This window comes from Argentina silus (assembly GCF_951799395.1).
Source record: "Argentina silus genome assembly, chromosome: 4".
NCBI lineage: Eukaryota > Metazoa > Chordata > Actinopteri > Argentiniformes > Argentinidae > Argentina > Argentina silus.
Genome location: NC_139658.1, coordinates 12,552,212 through 12,579,933, shown reverse-complemented (window position 1 = coordinate 12,579,933; position 27,722 = coordinate 12,552,212). Strand labels below are relative to the sequence as shown.

Sequence of the window (27,722 nt, the reverse complement as noted above, 5' to 3'; positions counted from 1 at the left end):
AGTACACGGTGTGATTACTGTAAGATTGATACCTAAACAGTGGGCAAATCAACCATCTCCCAATCCTTGATATTGTATGGCAACAACTACACTCATAGCTCTTTATGGATGCAATGAATTGTACAGTAAGTAGCTGTGGGGTAGGAGCATCTAGTGTAAAAGACAGTAGTCAAATTGTTTACATATTGATTTTGATAGTTAAAGGTAAACTCTGGAATGTGACGTCATAGCAAACACCAGCGTGGCTTTCAAAAGCGGAGATGCAGTAGACTACCGAATAGAGCGTGTTAAGACAGAGCGCATGCATCAAAGATTTTGTTGTGCAGTTGCGAGCGTCTCCGGTAGAATTCAAATATCTTTGGTTCTCATCCATGCATCTTATGGTTGTTTTCAGAGAAATGGAACCGAGGGACATGAAAAGAAAGAAAGTCAAAGTCAAAGTGAAGGGCAGTTGAATGTACGGTGTACCATTCTCCCTGAGATGCCCACTTTCCCCTCTCTTATTTCCCCTCTCCAGCTACCTCAGTCCTCTTTGTTTGAAGCGGAGGCGTTTGCTGAGTTTTGGAGGGCCTGACGTCTAACAATATATCCCCTGCAAATCTCCCCCAGCATCTGGCTGTGGTTGCGGTGGAGTGTGTTTGTCAGACATGCCTATCAGGATTGTACAGGACACTCCAATTATACTGTACATAGGCCAGTGAATAACAAATTACATTACAAAATACCTATGTAAATATCTTGAAAGTTATATGTTGATAACAGAATGAACAGCATTATGTTATAACTACCTGTGCTTGCAAGAAACATTCCATACTCCCTAGACCCTGGAATAATGGCTATGTAATGCTAAGTGTTGCCAAAATTCCTCTCTTACCCTTTAGATCTAACTCACATGGTACGATGCCTTTGAGCAATGTTTTACGTTTGGGGCGGAATAAAAAGTAGACAGGCATTCAATATCTTATTGGCTGTTCCGCTCCAAAAAGGTTCAATATGGTCTCTTGCAATTAGTCACTTCTGATAACCAATTTCTGTAGCTCTCATTCCACAAACGCTATAGGAACCTGTTGTTGGGAGACAAGCTGCCCATCTGAGCACTTTTTTTCACCTTTAGAGACGACAGTCAATATCTCAGGGAACTTGTCGGCACTGCACTATTTTGCACTGACCCAGCAAACCACCTATGGGGGCTATCTTTTATAGATCACTGAGTTTACAGCTGAGCTTATGCCAGCATTCAAAATAGTCACTAAACAAATGGCACAAAATGTTGCCAGTTATACAAAAAAATACACAATGGCTTGAATGTCATCAATTCGCTACACTAATTGTTCAACACTTTTGGTTTGCTTTTCCGCATTCAAGCAATGTTATTGAAACCAGTTTATTTTTGTACTGATTGTACACGTGGATGCCTTGAAATTATTATACAAGACAATTTCAAACCCTTTCTGCTCATGCAAGAACATGGCAAGGGCCACATATTAGATTAACAAACTAATAAGAATTCCTGATGAAAAGGCCAGCCCTCCATGGCCAAGTATCTAAGTTTACCAGTTAACCTGACACTTGCTCATCACCACCACCTGTGTTGTAGCGATCACGGTCACTCCCTTTCCCTCTCTTTTCAAATCTGTAGAAAACCAAGAACTGACCATTGTTCCCCAGTGGTCATATGTTACATGCATTATAAGTGTGAATTGTTTTATTTACATTGTCTGTTTGACATCATCAGAATATTTGCGATTTGCAGATTTTCATATTACATGGTTAACATTCGATTTGCCCTATTATTTTACGCTAAAAAATAAAATAATAATAATAAATGGACTTTAAATGGACTTCCTTTGGCTGTTTATTTTAGCCCTGTGGCAAAGCACAACACTTTTTTTCCCAGTCCTAGTGGTTTTGGTCACAAAGAAGGGGACAGATTTTTTAAATTGTATTTGCTTTAAGTTTCACAGGGGACCCAACGAACACAAGCGAGGCAGCTAGGGAAGTTGTCTTTCTGTAACAAAAGAACTGGTGGTAAAAGCCGTGAATGAACGCGACAACATTCCTCAGAGCATGTTTCCGGAGAGAGAAGTTGAAGCGCGAAGCTAATGCACAGCAAGTGCATCTGCAGTTTCACACCCGTCTCTAGACCTGATGATACGCTACACATCCTGGGAAAACACCACCGCGACAAGAGGATGGGGGTATTAGGGGGGTGGAGTGGGAATACAGGGAGAGAAAGGAGGGAGCGTGGATAGAGGAAAAGAGGGGGGGGAAATGCTCCGTATCCACAGCTTTCAGTCCAATAAAAAGGTCCTTCCACGTTATGTCAACGTCTCATGTCAAACATAACCTTTAAGAGTGCGAGGGAGGAAAACTCAATAAAGCTTGCAGGCGTTGATGAAAAGGTAAGCACACAGCATTAGAAATGGCACTACACCTTAGCTCTTCTGTTTCCAGGGGAGACAGTCTGGAATAACATTCCAAGACTATAGAATAGAACATTCTGTGTTTCGTAAAGCTGGAGAGCGGCATTGATGGTTATGAAGATCCACTGCTTTCATCATGCAGTAGCATTACATGTACTGTTAATTAATCTCCAGGAATCATAGAGAGAGAGAGAGAGAGAGAGAGAGAGAGAGAGAGAGAGAGAGAGAGAGAGAGAGAGAGGTATGTAATTAAAATGATAACATACAGTGTACAATACTGTATGCAGGAATCAAATTATGCGAGAAGGCCCTTGCATTGAACCACAGGTCCCAGCAGCCTTTGCAAACACTCCATAAGTGCCACCTCAGAGCTCTCCTACCTCTCTCATCTTAGTGAGCTGACTCACGTTTGACTCAGCTGGTTGTGCTCGATGTGAACGCTGAGCCCATTGAGAAATGACTGTCATGCAGATCTTCTTCCCTGTGCTCCCTAATGGGGTTAGATGACACCTGATGACAAGACATACAGTATTGTAGCCCAGGTGTCCCAGCGGATCCACATGTAGACAGTGGGCCAGAGGCACAGGAGAGGTAAGGATGGGGGTTAGTTTGGTCTTTAACCCTAACCCCCCTCCCAAACAAACCCAAAGATGTGCTGATTAATGGGGTCTGTAGTAACAAACTGGGGGGCAGACAGAAGGCACTGTTGATGCATCTGTGGTAGATGATTGATGCAAAGTAAAGCCAATGGCTATGTGGCGTCCGTTTTTGACGTTCTTTCTATTGGCTTAATGAAGGCCAAGTTTGATGCATTGGTCCACCAGACCTTTTCAGCATTTGGAAATGTAGAATTGCTTTCTACTTAATAGGAGAACTTTGAGCTAGCAGAATAGGAGATTGGGGGAATACCTTGCCAACTGTGTGTGTGTGTGTGTGTGTGTGTGTGTGTGTGTGTGTGTGATGTGACAACTATTAGTCCAATCGACATCTAAAACAAGCAGCAAGTACTCATCCATTTTCAGCACCTCGACTTTCACAACTTCCATCGTGAAAACTCTCGCCTGAATTAACAGTCGGTATGTAATACACTTTTAGGACCAATTAATTTGCACTGTCTAATTAATTAGCAGTTTGCGCAATTAGGAATCCTTGAGGGGCTTCCATGCGACAGAGCACTTATGTGGGCCTATATTGGGCTAACGTGCGACTTCTATTGGCTACACCTGAGTTGTGCCAGTCTGTTTCCTTTTCTGCCTCGCGTCTTTCACGCGGACCGCAATTTGGTGTTTCTGTCACAAGAGCTTTAATACAACCCTGGAAACAAAACCAAAGGCTCCTAACAAAATAAGCTGAAGTCACAATTCTCGATCTTTTAGGCTGGTTTCTTTTAGCATGAGAGAACAACGACAAATAGGCCTGCTTATTGAGTGAAAGATTTGCCTCCACGAAAAATCTGATATGAAATTATATAGAAAATCATGCATACTTATATATGGGCTTATATATAGGCAGTCGGCACACAAATAGAGACCGTGATCTTTGATGTAACACTGCTGAAGGCAATTAATTAAAATAATTCCATTCAATTACACTAAAACAATTAGTTCCATGCATGATGTCACGTGACTTCAGCAATAAAAGATTAAAACTTCTGTTGGGAGGATATATTACAGGCCACCTCATTCATATCACACACACGCACGCACGCACGCACGCACACACGCACACACACACACACACACACACACACACACAAACACACACACACGTGTGTGCCATTGAATAGTAGGTCAGAATGGATCTCAGCGTTCGTGAGCAGAATATATAAGTTGTGTCCATTGCGCCTATCCGTGGAGGTGGTCACCCAAACGCCAATCTCTTACCGCATAGCAGCTGCATCCAGGCGCACGTCTTGTAGACAGTAGCGGTGTTGCAGAAGAAGAAAAGCGCGAAGCATGCGATGCAAGTCAGGATGAGCACCATGGACAGCAGCACGAAGAAAGAGGCTGCTTTGAACGCGCCCGAGGGGATGGAGCTGAAATCGGCGAAGGTTCCCTGGCAGGTGAGCTCCCGGTTGGAGTTCCCTTGGCCCACGCAGTAGTGGAACAAGCCGAAGTAGCCGGCGTGTTGGGTATTCACGCTGTCCCCGATCCAATAGGGCTGAATGAACACCACCACGTTAATAATGGCCAAACATATGGTGAATATAGCCCACAGGACCCCGATGGCCCGCGAGTTCCGCATGTAGTTGTCATGGTAAATCTTGGAGGCTTCTTGCGAAGGCAGCATTTTCCCCAACCGCTGGCGTTATCTCGTCTCCCCCTCGTCACTATCTCCCCCCGATCTTACTCAACAGTCCCTCAGCAACGCGTTTGATATGTAGACTCGGGGGTCTCTACAGAATGAAGAGGAAAACACGCTCTTACGCGATAAGCACAAGGGTCCGCACGGTCTCCCCAATATGCCAATATCGTCAACTAGAAGGTCCAGATTCTGTATAGCCTCTTATATTGTCTCAGATCCAAATGATTTCCAAATTAATCAATTCAATCAAGACCGAAGCGTGATTCAACCGCGGTGGGAAAATCCTCCCTCCTCCTCTCAACGCGTAAAGACACAGCAGAGTCGACCAAGCTCACATCGCCAAACACAATGGTCAAGGAAAAACGGGATAAGACGCATTTTTTGCAATTCACCACAATCTGACTTTTAATAATAATGTAGCTTTATCGACTCCCATTAGACCAAGCGCTTCAAAGGAGATACAAGCTGTGCTGTCGAGTCCCAGTGATGAATCTTCCGCAAACGAATGGAGATCTAAGGAAAACGGGAACATTCGTTTCAAGCGCCTGTGATGTTGTCATATACATCCAAAAAAAGAGGGCGACACGTCTCCTTTGAAGAATTAAAAGGAGAGAAAAGATAGTCGTCTATCACTGCACACACCAAGACCCCATGGTTGTGGTTTGGATGCTGTCTTGTGGTTTCCCCTCTCGCTCTCTCCCTCCCGTCTTTCATCCGCGCGCGCACACTCACGGGGATGTTGAGGGTTGTCGATGATGGCGCGCACACGTTTTAAACATTGCCAAAATTGGAAAGCCCCCCCCCCCCACACACACACCACGAACCCAACGCCCCTACATCATTGACAATTCACTATTCCTAAACAAATACAAGCTGATATGAAAAACATTTGGTGCATGGATGGATACAGAATTTTAAAGACAAAGTGATCACTGTTGACATCATGACAATGATTTCTTTATAATCTCATGATTTGTCTTAATTCTTCCCTTAGCCCGGCCATTTAAATCCCTCCTAAAACTTACAAAAGATTTACTTGCATACTTATTTTGTGTGACAGTTGACAATGGCAGTTGTGAAAGTAAGGATTTGAAGCTATCAATCACTATTCAAATAATGAACCCCATTTTATGAGTGTGTTTTGTTGACATATTAATCATTTATTGCAAGTGCTGGGTTCATATTTCTATAAATAGCATATTGCATGGATTGAGTCGGGGTAGAGGTTGTATTTGTGAATTAAAACGAATCTCATGCTAAATGGGTAGCCTGTGTGTGCTTCTGGGGGTATGCACACATACTGGGCCTACAAAGTATTTGTCTATAAATGATTCAGGAGTTGTACTAAATGACTGAGCCTGATTCAGACTGCACTCACATTTCATATGAATTGTGGAATAGTGTTGTGTGTAGTAATTGTTTGTCCATTGAAAATAGTGGTTTCCCATACTGTACAGGTCAAACAAAAATAGTGCATTCTGCCCTGTAAAGGTAATCAGTCAACTTGCACCTTAATAGCCTATCCATCACACCAGCATAGGGATGTTCCACTCGTGAAAACATGTTAAAGATCTAATCTGAAGGACAATAGCAAGAAATGCAAATATATTTCCCCCTAAGCCATATGTATGAGGTCTGTGGCCTATCAATAATCAATGAGTATAGCCCTGTCAACCAGTGTTTCCTGTTTCTGGGTTTCCCTTTGGCTAGGCAACCTTTTAACACATGATTTGAAGGCCTATTTAAACTGCTTTCAAACATTCTGCTACTTGTGCCCCATTCATGCTTGACATGTGATGGTGGTAAGGTAATCAAGCTACATTTTTATTTTGTTGTATTCACCTGGCCAAGGTTATTTGACCTCTGAATTGTGTGATGAATACATATTTCAAATGCCCCCCCCCCCCCAAAAAAAAAGAAAAAAGTTAAGAATATATTCTAACAAAAGGCTATATAATAAGATACACTATCAAAATGATGCATCTGATACCAAACGTTACTCTGAACGCCAAGTCAAGTCAAATCATGTTCAGCCTTAATTGGGAATCTCTACCGTTCATGTAAGAAGGTGCCACTTGAATTGATAATTAGCTGCTAAATGTCTAGGGTGTTAATTGACAGCATGACGTCATGTTAGGAAGTGGTTTGCTGACATGACAGGGGACGACGCTATCACGTGCTAGGATCGACTTCCTGTTTACCACTTGTTCCCAGAGACAGTACGCGGATTGCAACACTTTCACACTCGTTTGACTTTGATCGAGAGATACGAATACTCTTGTGAGTTTCTTCAGCGACAGGATTTCATTATTTGGAAACGATCATCTTTATTCTCGCCACCGACGGAACGGAGAGGAAATGAAGACGTGACATTGGGGAAACGTGGCTAGGCCAGGAGTCCCCGAGATTTCCTGAGTCGAGCGCCCGGAGTTGATGGGTTGGAACTCGGTGTACACCTCTGTCAACAAATGGTGCAGCACAAAACGTACGAGTGATGTGGGCGAGGACTACAAACAGTCAGCTGTAGGATTGTCTGCACTCAGTGTTTCCGCAACACGTTGCTAATCTGTTGTCGATTTCATTTGCGGCCGTGAATAGTTCTGAAGCAAACAAACCAAATTCTAGTTAAGAGAGCTAGCTAGCCACTTAGCTAAGCTACAGCCGTTTATTGTATCCAACTTTGCCTGCAAGGGTTGGCTAGCTTACTGGCTAGCTGACGCACCCTTGTTTGTAGAGGGTATCAGCCCGCCGGTGCCCTGAATTCGGGAAGAATACCCGGCTCCGGCCCCCTCAAGCGGGCAGTCAGGAAGAAACTGACTGGGAGGGGATGGCCTGGTGGGTCTTCCTGTTCCCAAGCAGGTGCTGCGGTGTTTGAGGGAGGACGAGTTCGGATCGAGCCCATCGTTGGTCGCGGCGCAATGATGGCCGCATCCCCCTCCGTGTCCGGTAGCCTCACGGACTCTGGGTTAACGTTGTCGGGCAGAAAGAGCGAGGAAATAGCGGATTTGATAGATTTGTTTTCGAAGACCCAGTACAGAGCAAAGGAAGTCACACCTCGGGTAAGTGTTGGCCGTATTTCATCCATGTCTGTCGTCATGTTTAACTTGTTTTTGTTTACCATCCGCCAAACGTCGCTTACAGTTACGCGCTCTTCAAGTAAACAACAACAACCTGCTTACAACCCCTTGTGAAGGAACTTGTATAACTTGAATTTAGTCAATGCTTTTTCATACCAACTCCTAACTATGCACCTCGCACCCTAATGCGATGTAACACATATAGGCAACACCTTCAAAAGCGACTTTCAGTACATTTAATACATGAATGTTTTTCTTGGTCCCAGCGGGAATCGAACCCCCGAGTCTAACTGTTGCTGGCGCTGCGCTCTTATGAGCAGAGCCACACACGGATTGTCGTCCGCTGGGATTTTAAAGCACTTAGTGTCTCATGACTGTCACCTCCACAACGTGGAAAGAAATCACAGGGGGGAAGGAAATTCCAGCTGTATGTCTCGACCCATGCTAACTTCTCTTGATTTAGTAACTTTGTTTTTTTCTCTCTCTCTCTCTGTTTGGTAAAATGTGACAATGTGTTTCTTGAAAAAAACGGTCTGATATCAACCACTTCTGTGTTGTTCTCAGATGGAGGTGATAGAGAAGCGTTGCTTGGAGCTCTTCGGTCGAGACTACAAGTACAGTGTCATCCACAACACCAATGGAGAGGTGTGTGGCCACTACCCCAGGCAGATTGTATTCCTGGAGTACGAATCAACGGAGCCCAATAAAGAAAGGTACCATGGCCAACAAGTTCATCACTGATACAAAGTCCATTCCACTTGGTTACCGATTGCGCTGTTCTTTATCTGTACCCTGCTATAGTCCACACTTGTTATGGTGCTGAAACCAGCGGTTACACACACACACGCACGCACGCACACACATGTTTTGTCCACATCTTCATGACAGTTGAGGGTTCATACAAGGACAGTATAGTGCTGGTTTGTCATATCAAAATGAGGTCACATTTGGGTTTGAATATATACTGATTTTGAATGTTTGGAAATAGAGCATGCATTTTTGACCTATGAGCAAAAACTCCATAAAGACTTTTTTTTGTCTTCCTGGCATTGCATTTCCAGATTTGGGTTTTGCCCAGCAGTTGCCCTCCACGTCGTCTTGCGTAGCCATACCTCCAAATCACGTTGTTCTCATGCCTCTTGTCAGACAGGGCACTTTAAGTCGAACTGTGCAGCTGTCTGTCAGGTGCCAGGACAGCTGGTTCACACATATGCAAAAAACATCTATAACATGCTCAAGGGACGAGGCTTAAAAGCAGCTAAACAAAAATAAGTGTTACATGATCGTACTGGCTATGCGAGTAAGTTTTGTGTGGTCTCACCCAACGCCTCCACCCGCTTGGTCGCTCTGTATTTAGCCTACCTACAGGGGGTTTGATGGGCTCCCTGCCATATTGTTATTTGCATGTTATGGCCGTTTAAACTCCAGGCAAGGAGCTATACAAAGCGGAGCCATCCAATTACGCCACGCTTAAATGTACTACCGTTCTCATTAAATAAATGGTTGAACCAACATGAGTTTCCTGACTGAATTGAAGAAAACGTGAAGGAAGAACTGAATTATATTTTGCCAGAAGTGTGGTTTATACACAAAATCTAGTCGATGAAGGAGTTGGGTATTTCATTGGTTTGACGTGTGGTAAAGCGTCACTCATTTTAAAGGGGTTTCCACCCCTTTGTATCTATTTTCTGCAAAGGATTTTACCAGGCTTTTGGTCTCAAAGAGGTTACCCTCTACGCAAATTCATAAGTTGGGAAAACAGCCTCTCAATTATTCATAAAAACATCAGTGTTTTGCCAACTGGGGCTATCTAGAGCAAGTAAACACACAAGTGAATGCTATTATGTGGCATTGTTTGTGTTGTTGATTGACACTAAATAGAGGGTTTTAGGCTACATGTTCTCTCCTGAAATGGCTTTAGTGTTGATGTTAAAATGGAGCCCATGTTAAATGGGTTAAAAGCTTTGCAGTGTTTGAGTCGAGGCTTACTCCACATACAGTGGTCTTATGTGTTTTGTGGAGTGTTTCTTGGGTTGGTTTGTATCCTGCCTTTATGTATGTGTTCAGGGCAGAACGATCTTAACCTCAGATGTGGGTACATCAGACTTCCGTGCAAATCTGTCACCAGAATCAATACATTATTTACACTAGAAGTTAGAGTGCGCATTGCCTAAGGTCAAGAGACGCCTTCAGTTTCAGTGTCAATGTCTTGCGGTGAAGATCATATTGTATGTAATAGAAATACTGAGCATGGTCACATTGAGCATGGTATTCTACATAACATGACACAACCAGTGTTATGAAGCTAGATAGTGCTGAAAAGTCTTCTTCTGATTCTGAGGTACCTTCTTTTGAAATGAGTCCTGTAATAGATGTTAAAGGATTATATTAATTATATGTACTATTTTACCAGGTTTAGACTAGTCTCTTTGAGTAAAATCTCCTTTTCATGAGACCTAGACAAAATAGCATTATAGCCTTCTACAAGTCAAGAATCCACATGTAAACATCAGCACTATATTGTAGTACTGAATTGCTATATACAGTATATGCTGTGTATTGATGTATTGTGCCCTGTCTGCAGGTTTGAGAGCACAGTCCAGATCACTAAGCTGCAAGACCTGGTGAACCGCAGTAAGATGGCTCGCTGTAGAGGGAGGTTTGTCTGCCCCGTCATCCTCTACAACGGCAAAGTAAGTCAGCTCCTCCTTGTGTCTATCCACATTGTTTTCAGATCAAATTTGTTTTTCAAAGTTATATTTAAAGATATATGTTCCATGATATACTATCTAAAATGTATCCTTCTACCTACTGTAAATCTGCTTATTTTTATTAAAATATCTAACTATCTGAAGAGAGAGTGCCCCGTGTAAATAATTGGACAGTGAAGCATTTTTTCTTTCTTCTTTTGGCTCTATGCTCTAAAAGGTTGGATTTGAAATCAAATAATAACTATGACGTTAAAGTATAGAAGTCAGCTTTGATTTTAGAAACCCTTTTTATACATAGGGGGGCTATTTCAGGGCACCAAGTAATGGGACAGATTAATATAATGTCAAAATTAAGCACTACTAAATGTTTAGTATTTTGTCAACAATCATTTGCATGCAATAACTGCCTGAAGTCTGCGACCCATTGACCCCACCAGACGCTGGGTATCTTTTCTGGTGATGCTCTGTCAGGCCTGGTCTGCAGTTGTTGTTGTAGTTTTTAGGTATTGTTGCCTAAAATCTTATGCATTTCATTTCCTGATGTTCAATTGGATTTAAAGGTTATTTGTATAGCTCCTTGAGTGGAGTCCCACTCTCATTTTTTTCTTCATTTTTTATTGAATAGATACAGCTGAGAAAGTAAGGAGGAGAGGGTATGTCAGCAGGGCATGGGCTGGATTCAAACCCATGCCAACATGAACATGTGTGTGCACTGTAGGCCATGGTGCTAGACCACTGGGCCACCCCAGGCCATGTTCATTTGGATTTAAATCTGAAGATTGACTTGGCCAGTCAAGAACCTTTTGACATTTTTTGACCTTGAAAAAACTCTGTTGCTGCTATGGCAGTATGTTTGGGGGCATTGTGTTACTGTACTGAAGCACCATCCAATGAATTTGGAAGCATTGTACTCGAGTCGACACAATGTTTCTGTACTCTTCAGAATACATTCTGCTGCTGCCACCACCAGTTACATCATCAATTAAGACAAGGTAGCCAGTTCTAGTGGCAGCTATACATGCCCAAACCATAACATGATGATGTAAATCTTTGAAAGATCATTTTTTCTCCAAACTTTCCTTCTGCAATCACTGGCACATGATAAGATTCATCTTATCTGTCCACAAGACTTTTTTCCGGACTTCTGCATGGTTTTTAAGGTACTTTTTAGGGAACTGTAACCTGAGCATCCTTTTTGAGGATAACTAGTGGTTTGCACCTTGCAGTGAAGCCTCTATAGCTGGTGATGTATTCTGCGGATGGTAGTCTCTGACACATCCATGCCTACCTCCTGGAGAGTGTTCCTGATCTGTGGGACAGTTGTTTAAGGGGTTGTTAATTATGGTGAAGATTCTTCTCCACTGTGGAAGTCTTCCTTGGCCTACAAGCCTGTTTGCGATTGCTGAGCTCACCAGTGCTGTCTTTCTTTTTAATGATGTTCCAAACTGTTGATTTTGGTAAGTCCAAGGTTTTGGCTGTGTTTTTTTGATTGATTTTCTCTCATATTTCACCCTCACGATGGCTTCCTTGATTTTCATTGACGTCCCCTTGGTCCTCATGTTGACAGACACCAATAGCAAACTCCAAAGGGAAGCACAAAGCCTAAAGTCAATATTAGACATTGACAGCTCTCTCTCATGCTTGCGTAATTGATGTGACGGAACACACTGGATGAACCACACACACTTGCCAAGCCAATTGTCTCATTCCTTTTGGTGCCACATGTATAAAAAGTGTTGTCAATTCTAAATGGCGGAAAACAATATGTACACCATAAAATAAAAGCTGAGAATCTTATGCTTTAACCTCATAGTAATTGATTGATTTCAAATCCAAACCTTTGGTGTATAGAGCCAAAAGAAGAAAACAATGCTTCGCTGTCCCATTACTTAGCTAGCACTTACACAGTATATTGCTAGTATATTTAAGATTGATCGACAGTGATATATATTATTTCTAAAGTCAACAGTGCAGTATTTTTGGGTGATTTTAAATTGCTTTTGCCTTCCGAGCAAAATTAGGAGAAGCAACAATGAGAGACGAGGTTTACCGGTTTATTGATGGTTTGTGTAGACCAGGGGTGCCCACACTTTTTCGGCTTGCGAGCTACTTTCAAAATGACCAGGTCAAAATGATCTACCTACATTAAAAAATGCTATATATATATATATATGACACGTGACCCGTAGAAGAGAAGCGATCTCAGACTGGCCGCATTGTACGTCAATCAAGTGGCGCACTCGCACTGGCTCAATTGCCTCGTACCGTGCTGAAGCACAAATGTCCGTCGTAAAAAATAAATTAATAAATTAATGTCACGCGATTGACCCACACTACTCTCGCGGTCGATCGTAATCGATGTATTGGGCACCCCTGGTGTAGACTATTCCATGGAGGAGTATGTTAGCCAGCTGCAGAGACTGTGTGCTTAATCTGTGTTGTGCTTTTCAATTGCAGCATATTTGCCGGTCGTCCACTCTGGCAGGCTGGGGGGAGCTGTATGGACGCACAGGTTACAACTACATCTTCTCAGGTGAGACTGACGTACTCCATTCCAGACGGACTTCTGAGCCCTAGCCCAGGCGTCGGCAACCCCCGGCCTGAGGTGGTGTTGCGTGGCAGGCCGATTGATCCTATAGCAAAAAAGAAAAAAGAAATGGAAAAAAAACTTGAATCATTCCAAAAACCGTTGTTTGATAGCTTTATCCCAGTCATGTGGTAAAGACCAACCCACAGCCCTCCATTTGCCTACATGGCTCTCAACCTATCGATATTGCTGTCACACAAAAGTCAAGTCAGATTCGGTTTAAACATCAAGAGATTCGAAGTCAAAAAGAACAACCCGCTTTGATCATTTCTAGCGCAGCAGTGAGAGTTCACCTCAGATTTGAAACAGTTCATTCCTGGAAATGTTTGATATAAAGCACTGTGTCTAATACCTACAACGCTACTTTCCAGACAGTCTTCAGTCTCAGTTTGTTTGTTTGTTTGTTTCATGAAATAACATGAAAATTGCGCATCTCTTTTCACGCTTTATCAACAACACGATTACATCACTGAATCCCTTTGTTGACTGGCAGGTTATTTTCTTTGTGTCTAAGTGTGATAGTTCGCTGTTTTGATTACTAACGTATTACAGAGGCTGACCGACTACTAACCTTGCAGCCGTGATGTTGGTTAGCCTTTATCGATAGGCTGTGTCTGTGCAGCAGCAGCAGCAGCGCTGGTTACTTGTGTAAAGTCCCACAACCTGGCAGCATGCAAAGCGGCCCATAATAACCTCTTAGAATTGAATATTGTTGATGTAAACAGTTTTACCCTTTCCATTGTTGGAGCTGGGCTGTAGCATGTTGGGTGTACGCTTTTGATACTGCACTGCAGAGTGCAGCAATTTTTCTTGCTGTGAAGGTAAATGCAACTCCACTTATATTGCTGCCTTCTCGCGGACGACAATGTTGTGCCATAATTGGCGCGTGATCAGAGTGCGTTATAATTTAGGCCAAATTGCTTGCACTGCAATTGCATTCATCGAGACTGTAATGTAAAAATGGAGCTGGCACACAGGGCTGTCGGAATGGTCGAAGAAATAAGAAACCGGCACACGTTACATCCACAAGGCTGCCGACCCCTGGCCTAGCCCTAGCCCGACCCCTGGCCTAGCCCAACCCCTGGCCTAGGTCTAGCCTGACCCCTGGCCTAGCCTGGCCCCTGTCCTGGCCCTGGTCTAGCCCGACCCCTGCCATAGCCCGACCCTTTGCCTAGCCCAACCCCTTTCCTAGCCCTGCCCTAGCCTGACCCCTGCCCTAGCCCGACCCTTTCCCGACCCCTGCCCTAGCCCGACGATATGGTTATTAGCTTGATCATTCAAACCCACGCAAGCACCTAGGGCATAGGGCCAAGATTCGCTTTGGAATTAGGCAATAACGACCTCCTTTATAATTCACAATAACCAGCATTTCTAATCTTTAGCTGAATTAACAACATTCCTTCTACAGTGTCAGTGTCAGAGCTTTCTGTGGCTTTGTAATGTTCCTCAATTCCTCTTGCTGGCTGTCTCTGTCCAGGGGGTACTGATGACACGTGGGCAGAGTCACAGGAGGTTCCAGAGGACGACAGTGCAGCCAGGTAAAACAGCGTCTTTGACCGGTCCTGTTGTGCGCAAGTACCCGCGACCAAAACCCATCTGAGACCTGCCTATCGTTCAATCCTTAGCGCACAAATCACCCGGTGACCATCACCGTACGATTCACATGAAAATCACTCCTTTTTTTTTTCTCGAGTCTTTGCGTGACCTTTTTTTTAAAAATCCTTTTTGTCATTTGTCACCTCGTTTCTTCTCTCTCGTGGCTCTCCTAGGAACGGGGACTCCCAGCTCTTCGACAAGGTCCGGGGCCTGGACATCAAGCTGCTGCGCTACCTCTCCGTACGCTACATCTGTGACCTTATGGTGGAGAACAAGAAGGTCAAGTTTGGCCTAAAGTAAGCACTTAGCCAGGACTCGTCACGTATTCACCCCGCCTTCCCCCTACCAAAGAGGAAGCTGGTCCGGGTCACCGCTGCCTCTGTTTATTTAATTGCCCTTTTTAGTAGCCTTGAGTAAACTTGAGTCCGAAGTGTGTCCTCGGTTTGGATGCAGACCTCTGTGTGTGTTGGTGATTTGGGTCATGAGGGTGTGCGTGTGGGGGTGTGTGTGTGTGTGTGTGCTTGCGTAATGGGCACAATGGTTAAGCAACTGTGTGTTGATGGACAGTCATGGGTCATGCCAAATGTATCGTTGCTAGCTATATCGTCATCATTCATTCTGTTGTTGTTCGTCCCTCTTCTTCTGTCTCTCCAGTGTCACCTCGTCTGAGAAGGTGGATAAGGCCCAACGCTATGCTGACTTCACCCTGCTCTCTGTGCCTTACCCAGGTACACACACACACACACACACACACACACACACACACACACACGCGCGCGCGCTCTGTCATCCATAAACCGCTATTGTCACACGTTCAGGTCATTTACATCTGCACCAGATGCTGTTCCCCACAGTGGCTCACAATAAGTGTATTCAATAAAGGCTAAACAATAACATTTTTTATTTATTTACCTTTTATTTATCCAGGGGAGACACACTGAGACCAAGGTCTCTTTTGGGAGTGTGCCCTGTCCACGTATGAATAGAATTTAGAAAACAACACATTTGAATAGACTAACAGAGTAAAATACAAAATACACACAATAATGAATCAAAACAAGAGCTGGTCCCTAACCAAGGACTTACTAACACTCCAACCTCAGTCTAACCTGGAGATCGTTCCAAGTCTGAGGAGCACAGTAACTGTAACAGTAAGAATATAATTAAGAATAAGCCTTTATGCTTATATACCATCTAATATTAGTTTTTTTTCTTCAATAATCAAGGGAAACTTCAGAAATTTCCGAAATGTCTAAATCCAGATTGTACCTTTCTTTTAAGAAGAATTTAACTTCTTTGTATTTCTCATCAGCCCACTATTGATATATGGCTGTGTTGTTTTTTTGGTTTTTGTTTGTTGCTATAACAACCAGTCCACCCCTCTTGCTGTTTTCAGGGTGTGAGTTTTTCAAGGACTACAAAGATCGAGACTACACCGCTGAGGGGCTCGTCTTCAACTGGAATCAGGTACGTTCCTCCAATCGCAGACCAGTATGAATTCTCCTCTTTTTCTTTTTTAGGAATTCTTCTCAACCCCATTCAAAAGAATGAATGACACCGTTACATCTCCAAACCGACCGTCTTGTCTTTCATCTTCGTTGTCTCCCTTTCCAGGATTTTGTGGATGCCCCTTTGACAATCCCCGCGTGCTTTACCAAGAACTTGAACATAGACTGGAGTGAATACCAGGTACTGATCGTCTGGCCTTCAGTGAAATGTGGAATTGTATTTGCCGTCCGTATTACTGGTCTCACAGTGACATCTGCAGGTTGATCACTGAACTGCACTTGGTGCACACTTCTATAGACTATAATTGTTAGTTTTTTGTTATTTAGTACCAGATAGGATGCAGGATTCTCCCCAAACAATGTTAGAGTGGCACTGCGCCACGCTGTGGACTTGGCAGCACCACTATGTAAACATTTAAAGGCAAATTAAACTATATATTTAGTAATGATAGAGTAATTTGATCGCCAACGACATTGTTGTTAAAATTTTTTACATGAATAAACGAAAGTTGGGTTTTGATAACAATACAATCCAGTGCCACGCTGTTGAAAACTCCTGGGGAGAACCCTGGGATAAGTTATATAATTTCTTTTTATGGACAGTTTGTATTGTGCTCAATGTTTTCTCCCCTGTAATAAGCCAGGTTACACGTGTGTGTTTAAAACACCATGTATTCTCTGTCTCTCTCTCTTCTCTGTGGTCGTCTCTGCAGTCTTGGGACCTGGTCCAGCAGACCCAGAACTACCTGAAACTGCTGTTCCACATCATCAACAGTGACGGTGAGCGCTTGGCTCTTTTGTGACTTTACGCGCTACTGGCTTTTCACCATGTCCTTTTATAGATATATATATATGCCATTTAGCTGACGCTTTTATCCAAAGCGACTTACATTGCAGTGAGCGCATACTTTTCAGTATATATGGTCCCAGCGGGAATCAAACCCACAACCTAAGCGTTGTTAGCGCCATGCTCTACCAACTGAGCCACAGAGGACTTTTCCAGCACTGTTTCAGCAATGTTGCCTTTGTGCCACATAAAGGTACCCCCCCACCGCCACAAAAACAGCAAGCGGTATTGGAGCAACAGTGACTCCGGGCACCGTTCAGGTTCCACTGCTCCCATTGTTTCAGATAGAGCACCAGCCACACAGCAGGCAGGCGGACAGCAGGCCACAGGGCGCCTCGGGATCAATTCAGATCCAAGTCTATTCCAATGCCCTGTCACAAACGGGTAAAGTGATAAAAAACTGGCGTTAAACCTGCAGAGTTAAAGCTGTAGAAATGTCCGAACTTGTTCACACTTTCTGTAAAAGACCGATGTTCTGCAACTAAAATAAGTCCCTGGTCTCCCATGGCAACAAATACAAGCCAGAGCCAAAATAGCTAGTTCCCAGCTACTGTTTTTTGACACAATGTTGTGAAGAAGTATAGCTATAAAAACAAAAACAAAACAAAAAAAAGACAGAAAAAAAGGATAGAATTCAAAACCAGAGTGCAAAAATGTTTTTCCGACGTGCGCTCGGGTGCCGTGTGCTTGTACAGACCCAGCCGACACAGAACAGCTGGAGACGCAGAACAACCGCTGCCGGCTGTTTGCGGGCACCTTAATTTCTTTTGATCCGTTCTGTTCTCTCCCAGTTCTGTTCTCTCTGGGTAATAATTCATGACTCGCTCATAACCGTCATCACTCACAGTAAAAAGTACACCCGATAAATACTTTAGATGCGTTTCCAACCATCTGTCCGATGTGGTGTTTAGCAGCAGTGTATGTTTCATACCTGGTTGTGGTTCGGCCTGCAGATGAGAGCGGCCTCCTGGTGCACTGCATATCCGGTTGGGACCGGACGCCTCTATTCGTCTCCCTCCTAAGGCTCTCTCTGTGGGCGGTAAGTGTTTCTTCTCATTTATGTTTCCCCTGTAGCATAGGGTTATCCCCATCCCCCCCCCCCCACACACACACACACACATCCCCCCTGATATATTTAGCAATTACAAAAGGCACTCATAACTGAATTTTGGAATCCCCACGATGAATTCATCTGTTCTGACCTCAACGGCCCTTCATTTATCTCTTTTCCACGCAAACGAAATTAAGATTCCACCCACGCCGCTTAATTACTCAGATTCGATCTTCAAAGGTCTGCGTTTTCAGAATAGAATATCAAGTTTGCCCTATAGATATGCTAAATCACGAGGGATCTTTTTATTTATTTATTTATTTATTTTGGTCCGTACTCGCGGCTTTGACGTTTTTTGCCATTCTGCATCGCTCAGGCAGGGATACGTTTCAAACGGAATGACAAATGTTACATGGGAGAAAATCACGGAGCGTGTATTTGAGGACTCGGGAACGTGGCGCATGCAGATGCCGCTCCGTGTGACGCCTCTTGAGTGATTCCCACATTTATTTATTTATTTATTTATTTATTTTAATAAATGTGATGTCTCTTTTTTCCCCCCCATGTATTTTTAATAGGACGGAGCGGTACATGCCAGTCTGGAGCCAGCTGAGATCCTCTATCTGACCATCGCCTACGACTGGTTCCTCTTTGGGTAATAATTCATGACTCGCTCCTAAACCACAACTCACAGCAGATTATGCCCAATAAATACTTCAGGGGGTGCGTTCACAACGGGCGCCCCCACACTGCCAACTGGCAACGCAGCCAGACGTATGATGTTTGTCTAAGATGTATAATTGAGTAGGGATCGTTAATGAAATAGAGAGGGAGAGGGGGCCGAGCCAAGTGAAGTACCACGTCTCCTCTCTCTCTCTCTCTCTCTCCCTCCCCCTCCCTCCCTCCCTCCCTCCCTCCCTCCTCCCTCTCTTCTTATCTCTGGAGACCTCCTTCATAATTACCACTGTGTGTATCTCCAAGTTTAACTCATCAAACGGAGTGTAGGAAAAAAAAAAAACGCCCCCGCCAGAAAGCCCCAGTAATTATTCCTCTCAAATCCCGGCCAAACACCTGGGATTATAGCCAGGGGAGAGGGGAGAGGGATTGGGCCCTTAACAATTCTCTCACACTGACCTCCATCCTTAAATAAAATCAATCCTAATTTTACTTTTTTTACATCACTATCAGGGTTATGATACACTGTAATGTATTGATTTACTGCAAACTCTGCTTTAACCCCCCTCGGAGATTGTGATAATTTTGCTTTTATTGGTGTAAGCAAGTTAAGCCTGAGGTAATAGATCATCGGATGTCTATGGGGCAATTGGATGAATGTAGTTTACTGCAACATACCTTTAATGCCCAAATACCCCCCCCCCCCCCCCCCCCCCGCGCGCCCTCCGTATTAGGCTGTGTACTCTTTGAATAACAGCTTATGATACCACTGCATATGTGTTGATGTATATCAACTATATTATGTATAGCATTGTATGAGCAAAGCTGTCAATGCTCTAATCTCGTCTCTGTGTCCCTTCCTAAGTCACATGCTGCCTGATCGTCTCACCAAAGGAGAGGAGGTCAGTGTCACTCCAACACAATTTATTATTGTTATTATTATTATTATTATTATTTTATTATTAATGTCTTTTATGTATTTTTCAATGTATTTTTTCCATTTGGTTGATAATACACGTTTTTGCCCTCCAAACACTTGCAGTATATCACCAGCCATTACATATTTTTGTAAGCCATTTTTTTCCAAGATGTTTTATAATTTGGACAGCGCCAGCTGTGATATGAATGGACTGTAAATAATGTAGAGCGATGCATTATGCTCCCGTTCTCCACCCAAGCACAACCCAAAGTGTTTAGACAACTGTTTCCAAAAACTAGGGGGCAGCATTTTGTCATGTAATGTTTTGTTACAATTCTCTAAAATTGGCATTATTCTTTTATCCCTGTGCAGATTTTCTTTTTTTGCTTCAATTTTTTGAAGCACATTGTTTCAGAGAAGTTCTCTGCCATGAAGAAACAGAGGTGAGTGTGTTTGTCTGTGTGTCTGCAGAGTGCTGAGTTAATGGACATGTCCAAATGAATACATTTAATAAATAGATAAAACGTTACAAAAAAAGTGTTTTCATGCAGGCTGTACACTTGCGGCGTCGTTGTCCCCTTAAATCACTCTTTTTAAATGTTTCATGCTTAGATTCACTCAGGGAAATAACACTGCTCACAGTTGGATTCCAACTAGTCAATGTTTTTTGTTTTTTCCTGAGTTCTTTGATCTCTCTCTCTCTCTCTCTCTCTCTCTGCTATGTATATTATTTCATCATCCCTTTTTTCTCCCCTGTTTTCACAGAAGGAAAAACTCCCAGTTCAAAGACACTGATTTCACAGTGGATGATCTCTGCCAGTTGAGTAAGTTAGCTGCGCATGACTTTCGCTACACTCATGACCACACACACACACACACACACACACACACACACACGACAGCACCTACTCTACTGGACATGAAAGCCAATGAAAATCTGCTGCAACCTCGCCGTATCAAGCCTAGCTACTAATTATCAGGAGAGTGAGAAATAATGATGACAAACGTAATGTAGGTCATAATGATGGTTTATGGCCTTATGTCTTTCCTGGTATCCAGCACTGTTTCAGCAATGTTGCCTTTGTGCCACATAAAGGTACCCCCCCCCCACCCCCACACACACACAAAAAATAATCACATGGTCAGAAAAACTCTGGGACGTGATTATAAGGTACATTATGCAGTTGGAGCGGGTGACATACATTGTGCTCAATCGTAAGTTCTGAAGACGAGTTTGAAGGCGGTTTTTTGACAGCTCCCGCTGTGCACTACTGATGTAACTATGACGCTCTTTCATGTCCTGTACCCTCGACACGATAGATAGCGACACGATAGCATTGTTGCTCGAGAAATGCTGCAATTCGCCAGATCTTTCAAAACTTTCTCCTCATCCCAGAAATGTACAATTATGTTAACTTGTTAGAACCCCTGTAGCGGGTGTCCCTGCATCTCTCCGTTTTAAACAAATGAAGTGACTCGGCTGGCTCTGTAAGCTAGTTTTCTCAACCAGCTAGCAATCTAGTGACTGGAGCATAAGTCAACGTTTGGGAAAAATCCTTCTCACCTGTGTGTCCTCTGAGGGGACTTCATTGGTGAAAGGGCCTGTCCTCTTACCCATCTCTGGCGTGTGATTGGTACAGAGTCCAGGGACAGGGGCAGCGTGACCAGTCTGAGCAGTGACTTCTCCCTGATCACGGAGGACGCAGGCGGAGCCTCCAGCCTCACCAACGATGCCGTGGACTTGTTCTCCAACCAGCCCCTGGCCTCCAGCTGGTGAGTCCTGGTTTTTGTTTATTGACTCTGGCTACCTTAGAGCCAAAGGCTGTTACACTGTTCGACATTGTCTTTGGGGGTGGGGTGGTGGTGGGGAGGGTCATATTTGAATGTTACTGAAGTGTTATTTGAATGCTATTTATGGCATTTAGCAGACGCCTTTTATTCAAAGCGACTTACAACCAATACATTTGTTTAAGTAAGTGAATCATCTATCCAACAGTCATCATAAGATGAAGTAATCAATGCTCAGACCAGGGGCCATAGGCAGTCACAATGGTAGAAGAAGAAAAGTTTACATTTTTATTTATTATTATTAACAGGAGAGAAACTTGTACAGGGGGGTAGTGGGGGTGAAGAGGTCTTTAGGGTTAGTACAGGGGGGGGGGGGGTAGTGGGGGTGAAGAGGTCTTTAGGAGGGACCATTAAGAAGAGATAAGCCTGAAGAGATGGGTCTTCACTCTACGGCGGAAGATTGGTAGTGAAGGATCTGATGGACTGATCTGATGGACTGTGGTGCTTTTCCCCCCAGGAGGAAGGGGCACACCTCGTCCCCCCAGACGGTGCTGTGGAACAAGCCCACCCCTCTGGATGAGAGGCTGTACCACCCCCTCAGTGAGGGCAAGTCCTCCAGCTCCTCCTCCTCCAACCAGTCAGAGCAGGGCTTCACACGCACTGGCAGCAGCCCGTTGGCTGTTCCTGGGAGGAGGTGAGCCGTCAGTTTCCACGCTTTCTTCCACTCATTGAAACATGACCTGTGAGGAGGGAAACCAAGTTTTCTGTCTGTCTGTCTTGTCTGTCTGTCGGCCTTCTGTCTGTCTGTCTGTCTGTCTGTCGGCCGGCTGGTCAGTGAGATTGATATGGCCGGTCTTCTTCCTCTTGTCTGTCCCTCTACCATCTCCTCTTGTCTGTCCCCCTACCATCTCCTCTTGTCTGTCCCCCTACCATCTCCTCTTGTCTGTCCCCCTACCATCTCCTCTTGTCTGTCCCCCTACCATCTCCTCTTGTCTGTCCCTCTACCATCTCCTCTTGTCTGTCCCTCTACCATCTCCTCTTGTCTGTCCCTCTACCATCTCCTCTTGTCTGTCCCTCTACCATCTCCTCTTGTCTGTCCCCCTACCATCTCCTCTTGTCTGTCCCCCTACCATCTCCTCTTGTCTGTCCCTCTACCATCTCCTCTTGTCTGTCCCTCTACCATCTCCTCTTGTCTGTCCCCCTACCATCTCCTCTTGTCTGTCCCTCTACCATCTCCTCTTGTCTGTCCCTCTACCATCTCCTCTTGTCTGTCCCCCTACCATCTCCTCTTGTCTGTCCCTCTACCATCTCCTCTTGTCTGTCCCTCTACCATCTCCTCTTGTCTGTCCCTCTACCATCTCCTCTTGTCTGTCCCTCTACCATCTCCTCTTGTCTGTCCCTCTACCATCTCCTCTTGTCTGTCCCTCTACCATCTCCTCTTGTCTGTCCCTCTACCATCTCCTCTTGTCTGTCCCTCTACCATCTCCTCTTGTCTGTCCCTCTACCATCTCCTCTTGTCTGTCCCCCTACCATCTCCTCTTGTCTGTCCCTCTACCATCTCCTCTTGTCTGTCCCTCTACCATCTCCTCTTGTCTGTCCCTCTACCATCTCCTCTTGTCTGTCCCTCTACCATCTCCTCTTGTCTGTCCATCTGCATTGTTGTGCCTACTAGACATAGTGGATCTGTGTGTCCATGCTGCATATGTATCATTCTGGAGGAGGTCAACCAATGGCATGTTGTGCAATCAGATGAAATGTCTGGATTGACTACTGGGAGAGAGAGAGAAAGCCAGGCTGTTTGTCTCATGCCACGAGTGCTTAGACACACACACACACACACACACACACACACACACACACACACACACACACACACACACACACGCATACTTCACACTAATGGGCCTGCTCAGACCAGCAGCTGCGTAAGTGTGGCGAAATGTTTGTTGAATGTTGTTTGGGTGACACTAGTTGTAGTTGCATATGTTGTAACTAGGTGTGTGTTTGTGTGTGTGTGGGTGTGTGTGGATTGCCACTCACAGCAGGGTAAAGGGAAGTTGCTCTTGCATGGGGCTACTAAGTAATTCCACTTTGTGGAGGGGAGCACTGAATGCGTACTGTGTGTGTGTGTGTGCACTTGTGTTTTGTGCGTGCCCGTGTGTCTCACCGGCCCATGGTAGAAGACCTGCTCCACTCCCAAGTTCCTAGTTTGTCCTCAATTTGCATGAAAATGTAAAATGTGTGTGTGTGTGTGTGTGACAGCAGGTACAATGTTTCTGTCAATAGTCTGTGTTGACCAATGAGCTGGTGTTCGAAGCCCATTGGCTGGTCATCATCGTGACCCTGAGCCGCGAAGCCCTCCCACTGACCTCACTGCCCGGTTGCCTAGACGACGCAGGCGTGACCTGCTTGACTTTCCCCCATGACCCCCCCCCCCCGGACCCCCTCTCTCTGTACTCGCTCATCCTCTCTCTTTCTTTCTCTCCCACTTTTTATATCCCTCCTTTTTCTCTTCCTCTACATTTTTGCTGTCCTCCTTTCCCCCCTCTCTTTTCTCTCCCTCTCTCACTTTCTCTGCTTCTAACATTCTCCCTCTGGGGCCCCTCACTTCTCTCTCTTTATTACCCACAAATGTGCCCCCCCCCTTCCCTTCCCCTCTCTACCTATCTCTCCCCCCCCCCCCCCCCCCACTCTCTACCCCACCTCTCTCTCTACCTCCCCCTCTCCATCTTTTCCCCCCACTCTCTACACCCTCTCTCTCTCTCTCTCTCTCTCTCTCTATCTACCTCCCCCTCCCCGTCTCGTCCCCTCCCCCACTCTCTACCCCCCTCCCTCCCCATACCTCTCTCGTTCTCTCTCTCCTTCTATCTCTCCGTCTCTCAGGTTGGCGGCAGAGTACGCCCGCTCGGGCTCCTCCCTCTCCACGGAGTACGGCAGCTGGCAGATCGTGTCGGGGAGTGGGAGCATCCACGACCACGGCCACGGCCAGTACCTCCTCCCCGCCGCCGCCGCCGCCGAATCGCCCCTCCCCTTCAGCTTCCAGGATGAGGGGCCCAGCGGCCGCATGTGAGTCATACACCCGCCCCTCTACCTCTCCCTCCCCTCCCTCTCTCTTTCTCTCTCTTTCTCTCTCTTTCTCTCTCTCTCTCTGTCTCTCACCCCCCCCCCCCCCCTCTCTCTCCAAACTCCTGCGTGATAAAGGCAGAGGTACAGGGCTCAGTGGGGGGGCTGAGGCCTCCCGTCGGCCTGGCTACCACTTACTGTGTGTGTGTGTGTGTGTGTGTGTGTGTGTGTGCGGTTCCATAGTGTACGTGTGCGTGCCGATCTGACCGCATTGATATAATGACTTGGGAGTGTGATATAATGACTTGGGAGTGTGATATAATGAATGTGTGTGTGATATAATGAATGTGTGTGTGCGCGCGCGTGTGCAATAGGGTCGGACAATATCAACATTTTCTTATTCTCAGTGTTACTTTAGAAAATACCACAATAAAGGATGATATGGTTCATTGCTGAAGTACAGTGGAGACATGGCAGCGTGAGCTGAACTGCAGCGGTGAGTGTTTGCCCGGTGTTGTAAATCGTCTGGTGAAACAAAGAGACATGTTTACACCACCCTGGCTTTGCAAAAACAAGTGAAGCAAGCGCTTGACAAGTACTTTGTACAAAATGAGTGTCTTTGGGTGCATGGTCTCAAGTGCAATATCCGAGGGAAGAAGACCCCCAGCCTCCCGATTCTCGACTAGTGGTGGGGTAGGCGACCCTAAAAATGTGGGCTCTCGACTTTGAAAAGGGAGTTGGAGTCGGGGTAGACTTCAGAAAGGCCTGCGGAGTCGTACACCGCTGCTTGAGAGCAGCAAGAAAGTGAAGGCCCACTGAATTCTGTTTTCCAGATAGGGGAGGCTGGTGGAGGTGGAAATCGGAGGATGGAGCTCGTCACACGTGTTTGATAACGTTCCCCATTCCGTTCCATGCCTCACAATGAGCCCGTCCTCTGATTTCCACCTCCAGCCTCCCCTGGTTCCAGACCGGCCAGGGTTGAGCAGTCCCAACAAGGCAGTTGTCAGAAAAGTCTATGGGAGGTGAAGTGAATTCTGTGTTCCAGAAGAGAGAGAGAGAGAGAGAACTGTACTATCTGGGTGAGGTGATTGCATTTTTATGAACACCTCTGTAATGTTCTGTATATACAACTTCTCACAGCAGGGAACTAGAAATGTGATGCATCATTCTGTGTCTTCAGTTTACCGGAGGGATACATAGAACTGAAAGAGGGGAGGAAGGGAGGTTCATTTACTACCCGTCTTTCACTCTGACTCCTTCTCTCTATCTCCCCAGTGGGGGACAAATTTCCATTTCTGCTTGATCTGGCTGCCAAATTGACTGTGTCCCGAGAACAACATTCCCAGCCGGCTTGGGCAAATACCATCTATCTATCTTTATTTGGAGGGAGGGAGTGGGGGAGGAGAGGAGAGAAAGAGCTGACCGCCTGCAGAGTGTGATTGTTAATTTATTAGTACATTGTGACCGTCTCTCAGCGGCACTTTCCTGACTAAAGGATGGGACCTCTCTTCTCTCTTCATTCGTTTTGTCTCTCTTCCTCACAGGCTTTCCTCTCCTCTCCTACATCCACTTATTTTCCTCATGCCTGCCTTTCTTTCTGTCTTTCTGTAAACCACTCTTCTCTCTATCGATCTCCCCTCTCCTCTTTTTCCTCCTCCCCTCTTCTATCATCTCTCTTTGTTTCTCTTTTTCTTTTTTTTGCTCTCTCTCTTTCTCTTATCCTCACTTTCCTCCCCGTCCCTTTTATCTCTCCTCTCCTCCTCCTTATCCCCTGTTCCTCAACTCCCTCTCTCTCTCTCTCTCTCTCCGTATTCTCCCAGGTGCCCGTCTCACTCCGAGCGTCAGTCTCGCCTGGAGGCGGTGAGGGAGGTGTTCCTGGCGGCCTACAGCTCCACTGTGGGCCTCAAGTCCAGCGCCCCCAGCCCCTCTGGCGCCATCTCAGGCCTCCTGGAGCAGTTTGCCCGTGGCGTGGGCCTCCGGGGAACCAACGCCATCGTCTGACAACGCAGCCACTCCAGCCCTGACCTCCCCCCTTCTCCCAATCTGACCTCTTGACTCCCTCCACCTCCCACCCACCTCAGCCCCATCGCTAATCCATGGTGAATTGCAGTCATCTCAGTGGAGAGAGCCACATCATGTCTGGACTTGAATAAAGAAAAGTGCCAAACTTGTCTACTCTATCCAGGGGCTGAAAGCATCCTTTAATTTTATTTTTAATTTTATTTTTTTTAATGATTTTTATTTTTCTTTTAGATATCAAACATCGCATGCCCTGGATTTCTTTTCCTTTTTCTATTGTGCAGTTCCAACTTTCTCGATGGACTTTTGTTTCTCTTTTTTTTTTTTTTTTTGCACATGTTTGTCAAATTCAGGGAGTGGTTAGGATGGATAATGGAGTCAGCCACAGTATCAAAAAAGGGACAGCTGGCTCACTTGGGCCGTTATACTTAAAATGCGTGTGGTTGAGAACAAAACTGGTGTCGTTTACTGAAGGGTTAGAGTACACAGCAGGGTCTGAGTCACCTGTTACGAGCATTACGTTCTTCTTCTTCTGTTTTTAAATGTTTTCTTAGGGATTCAATGTGCCGATCATCCTAAACGTAGAATACTATTTTTTTTTTTTGTGGTGACCGAAAACCTCAAAGCTGCTATTGGGGGCTGAACCAAGCAGAAGCATTAAACCGTAATTGTAGTGGGTGATGTGGTTGTCATAACTACAGCCCTAGCAATGTGTCAGGGCAATAGATGTGACATGCTACTCTTGACTTTCTTTTATAGAACCTAATTCGATACAGATCGGTGAAATATCCAAGTAGTTGTATCTGAAGTTTGTAGCATTTAATTAAAACAAATATCTTTTAAACACCCTAATAGTCTCCAGAAGGTAGTGCAGATTAAATTGGTTTTTAATCAATCTTGCTTGTTTGATCAGTCACTGTTTTATTGACTCAAATTGGCTACGTTTTGCATTGTCTCCGGTCTTCCACCCTCGATAATTATTACCTTGGCTTCGGGCTACGAGGTATGAAGAGTATTACTGGGGTGTGCCAAGGTGAAGAGTTTAAAGTTTCCCTTCCACAGTCTAGGTCTTGACCCACTGTTCATTCAGCCACCTCATCTGTCATCCGCTCTCATTTGTACGACACAACGATAGCTCAAAGCAGCATTGGTCT

The 27,722-nt window shown here is 45.0% G+C and overlaps 2 protein-coding genes across 2 annotated transcripts in view; one reads left to right on the top strand and one right to left on the bottom strand.

Annotated features, from left to right (window-relative positions):
* The window catches only part of lhfpl4a (LHFPL tetraspan subfamily member 4a), a gene marked incomplete at both ends in the record, with an annotated part of 28,127 nt that extends 23,415 nt beyond the window's left edge, over positions 1–4,712 (bottom strand). Inside the window, one exon of the mRNA XM_083668062.1 lies at positions 4,307–4,712. Coding sequence (XP_083524188.1) covers positions 4,307–4,712 — 406 coding nt within the window. The remainder of the gene's footprint in view (positions 1–4,306) is intronic.
* Positions 4,713–6,955: 2,243 nt separating this feature from the next.
* Positions 6,956–27,412, top strand: mtmr14 (myotubularin related protein 14). The gene is made up of 19 exons (XM_083667814.1): positions 6,956–7,786; positions 8,369–8,517; positions 10,389–10,497; positions 12,973–13,048; positions 14,580–14,640; positions 14,872–14,994; positions 15,353–15,426; positions 16,095–16,165; positions 16,313–16,387; positions 16,920–16,986; positions 18,007–18,092; positions 18,683–18,759; positions 19,645–19,681; positions 20,071–20,141; positions 20,464–20,522; positions 21,339–21,471; positions 22,004–22,180; positions 24,370–24,552; positions 26,370–27,412. The coding sequence occupies exons 1-19, from the start codon at positions 7,646–7,648 to the stop codon at positions 26,548–26,550; spliced, it is 1,950 nt and encodes a 649-aa protein (XP_083523940.1). The 5' UTR covers positions 6,956–7,645; the 3' UTR covers positions 26,551–27,412.
* The last annotated feature ends 310 nt before the right edge of the window (positions 27,413–27,722 follow it).

What these genes read in the sequence shown, in the direction of transcription:
- mtmr14 (XM_083667814.1), top strand. Translation starts at nt 7,646, where the DNA reads ATGATGGCCGCATCCCCCTCCGTGTCCGGTAGCCTCACGGACTCTGGG. An exon ending in TCTGCCATGAAGAAACAGAG is followed by an intron (nt 20,142 to 20,463) that starts GTGAGTGTGTTT and finishes CTGTTTTCACAG; the next exon opens with AAGGAAAAACTCCCAGTTCA. An exon ending in GGATGATCTCTGCCAGTTGA is followed by an intron (nt 20,523 to 21,338) that starts GTAAGTTAGCTG and finishes TGATTGGTACAG; the next exon opens with AGTCCAGGGACAGGGGCAGC.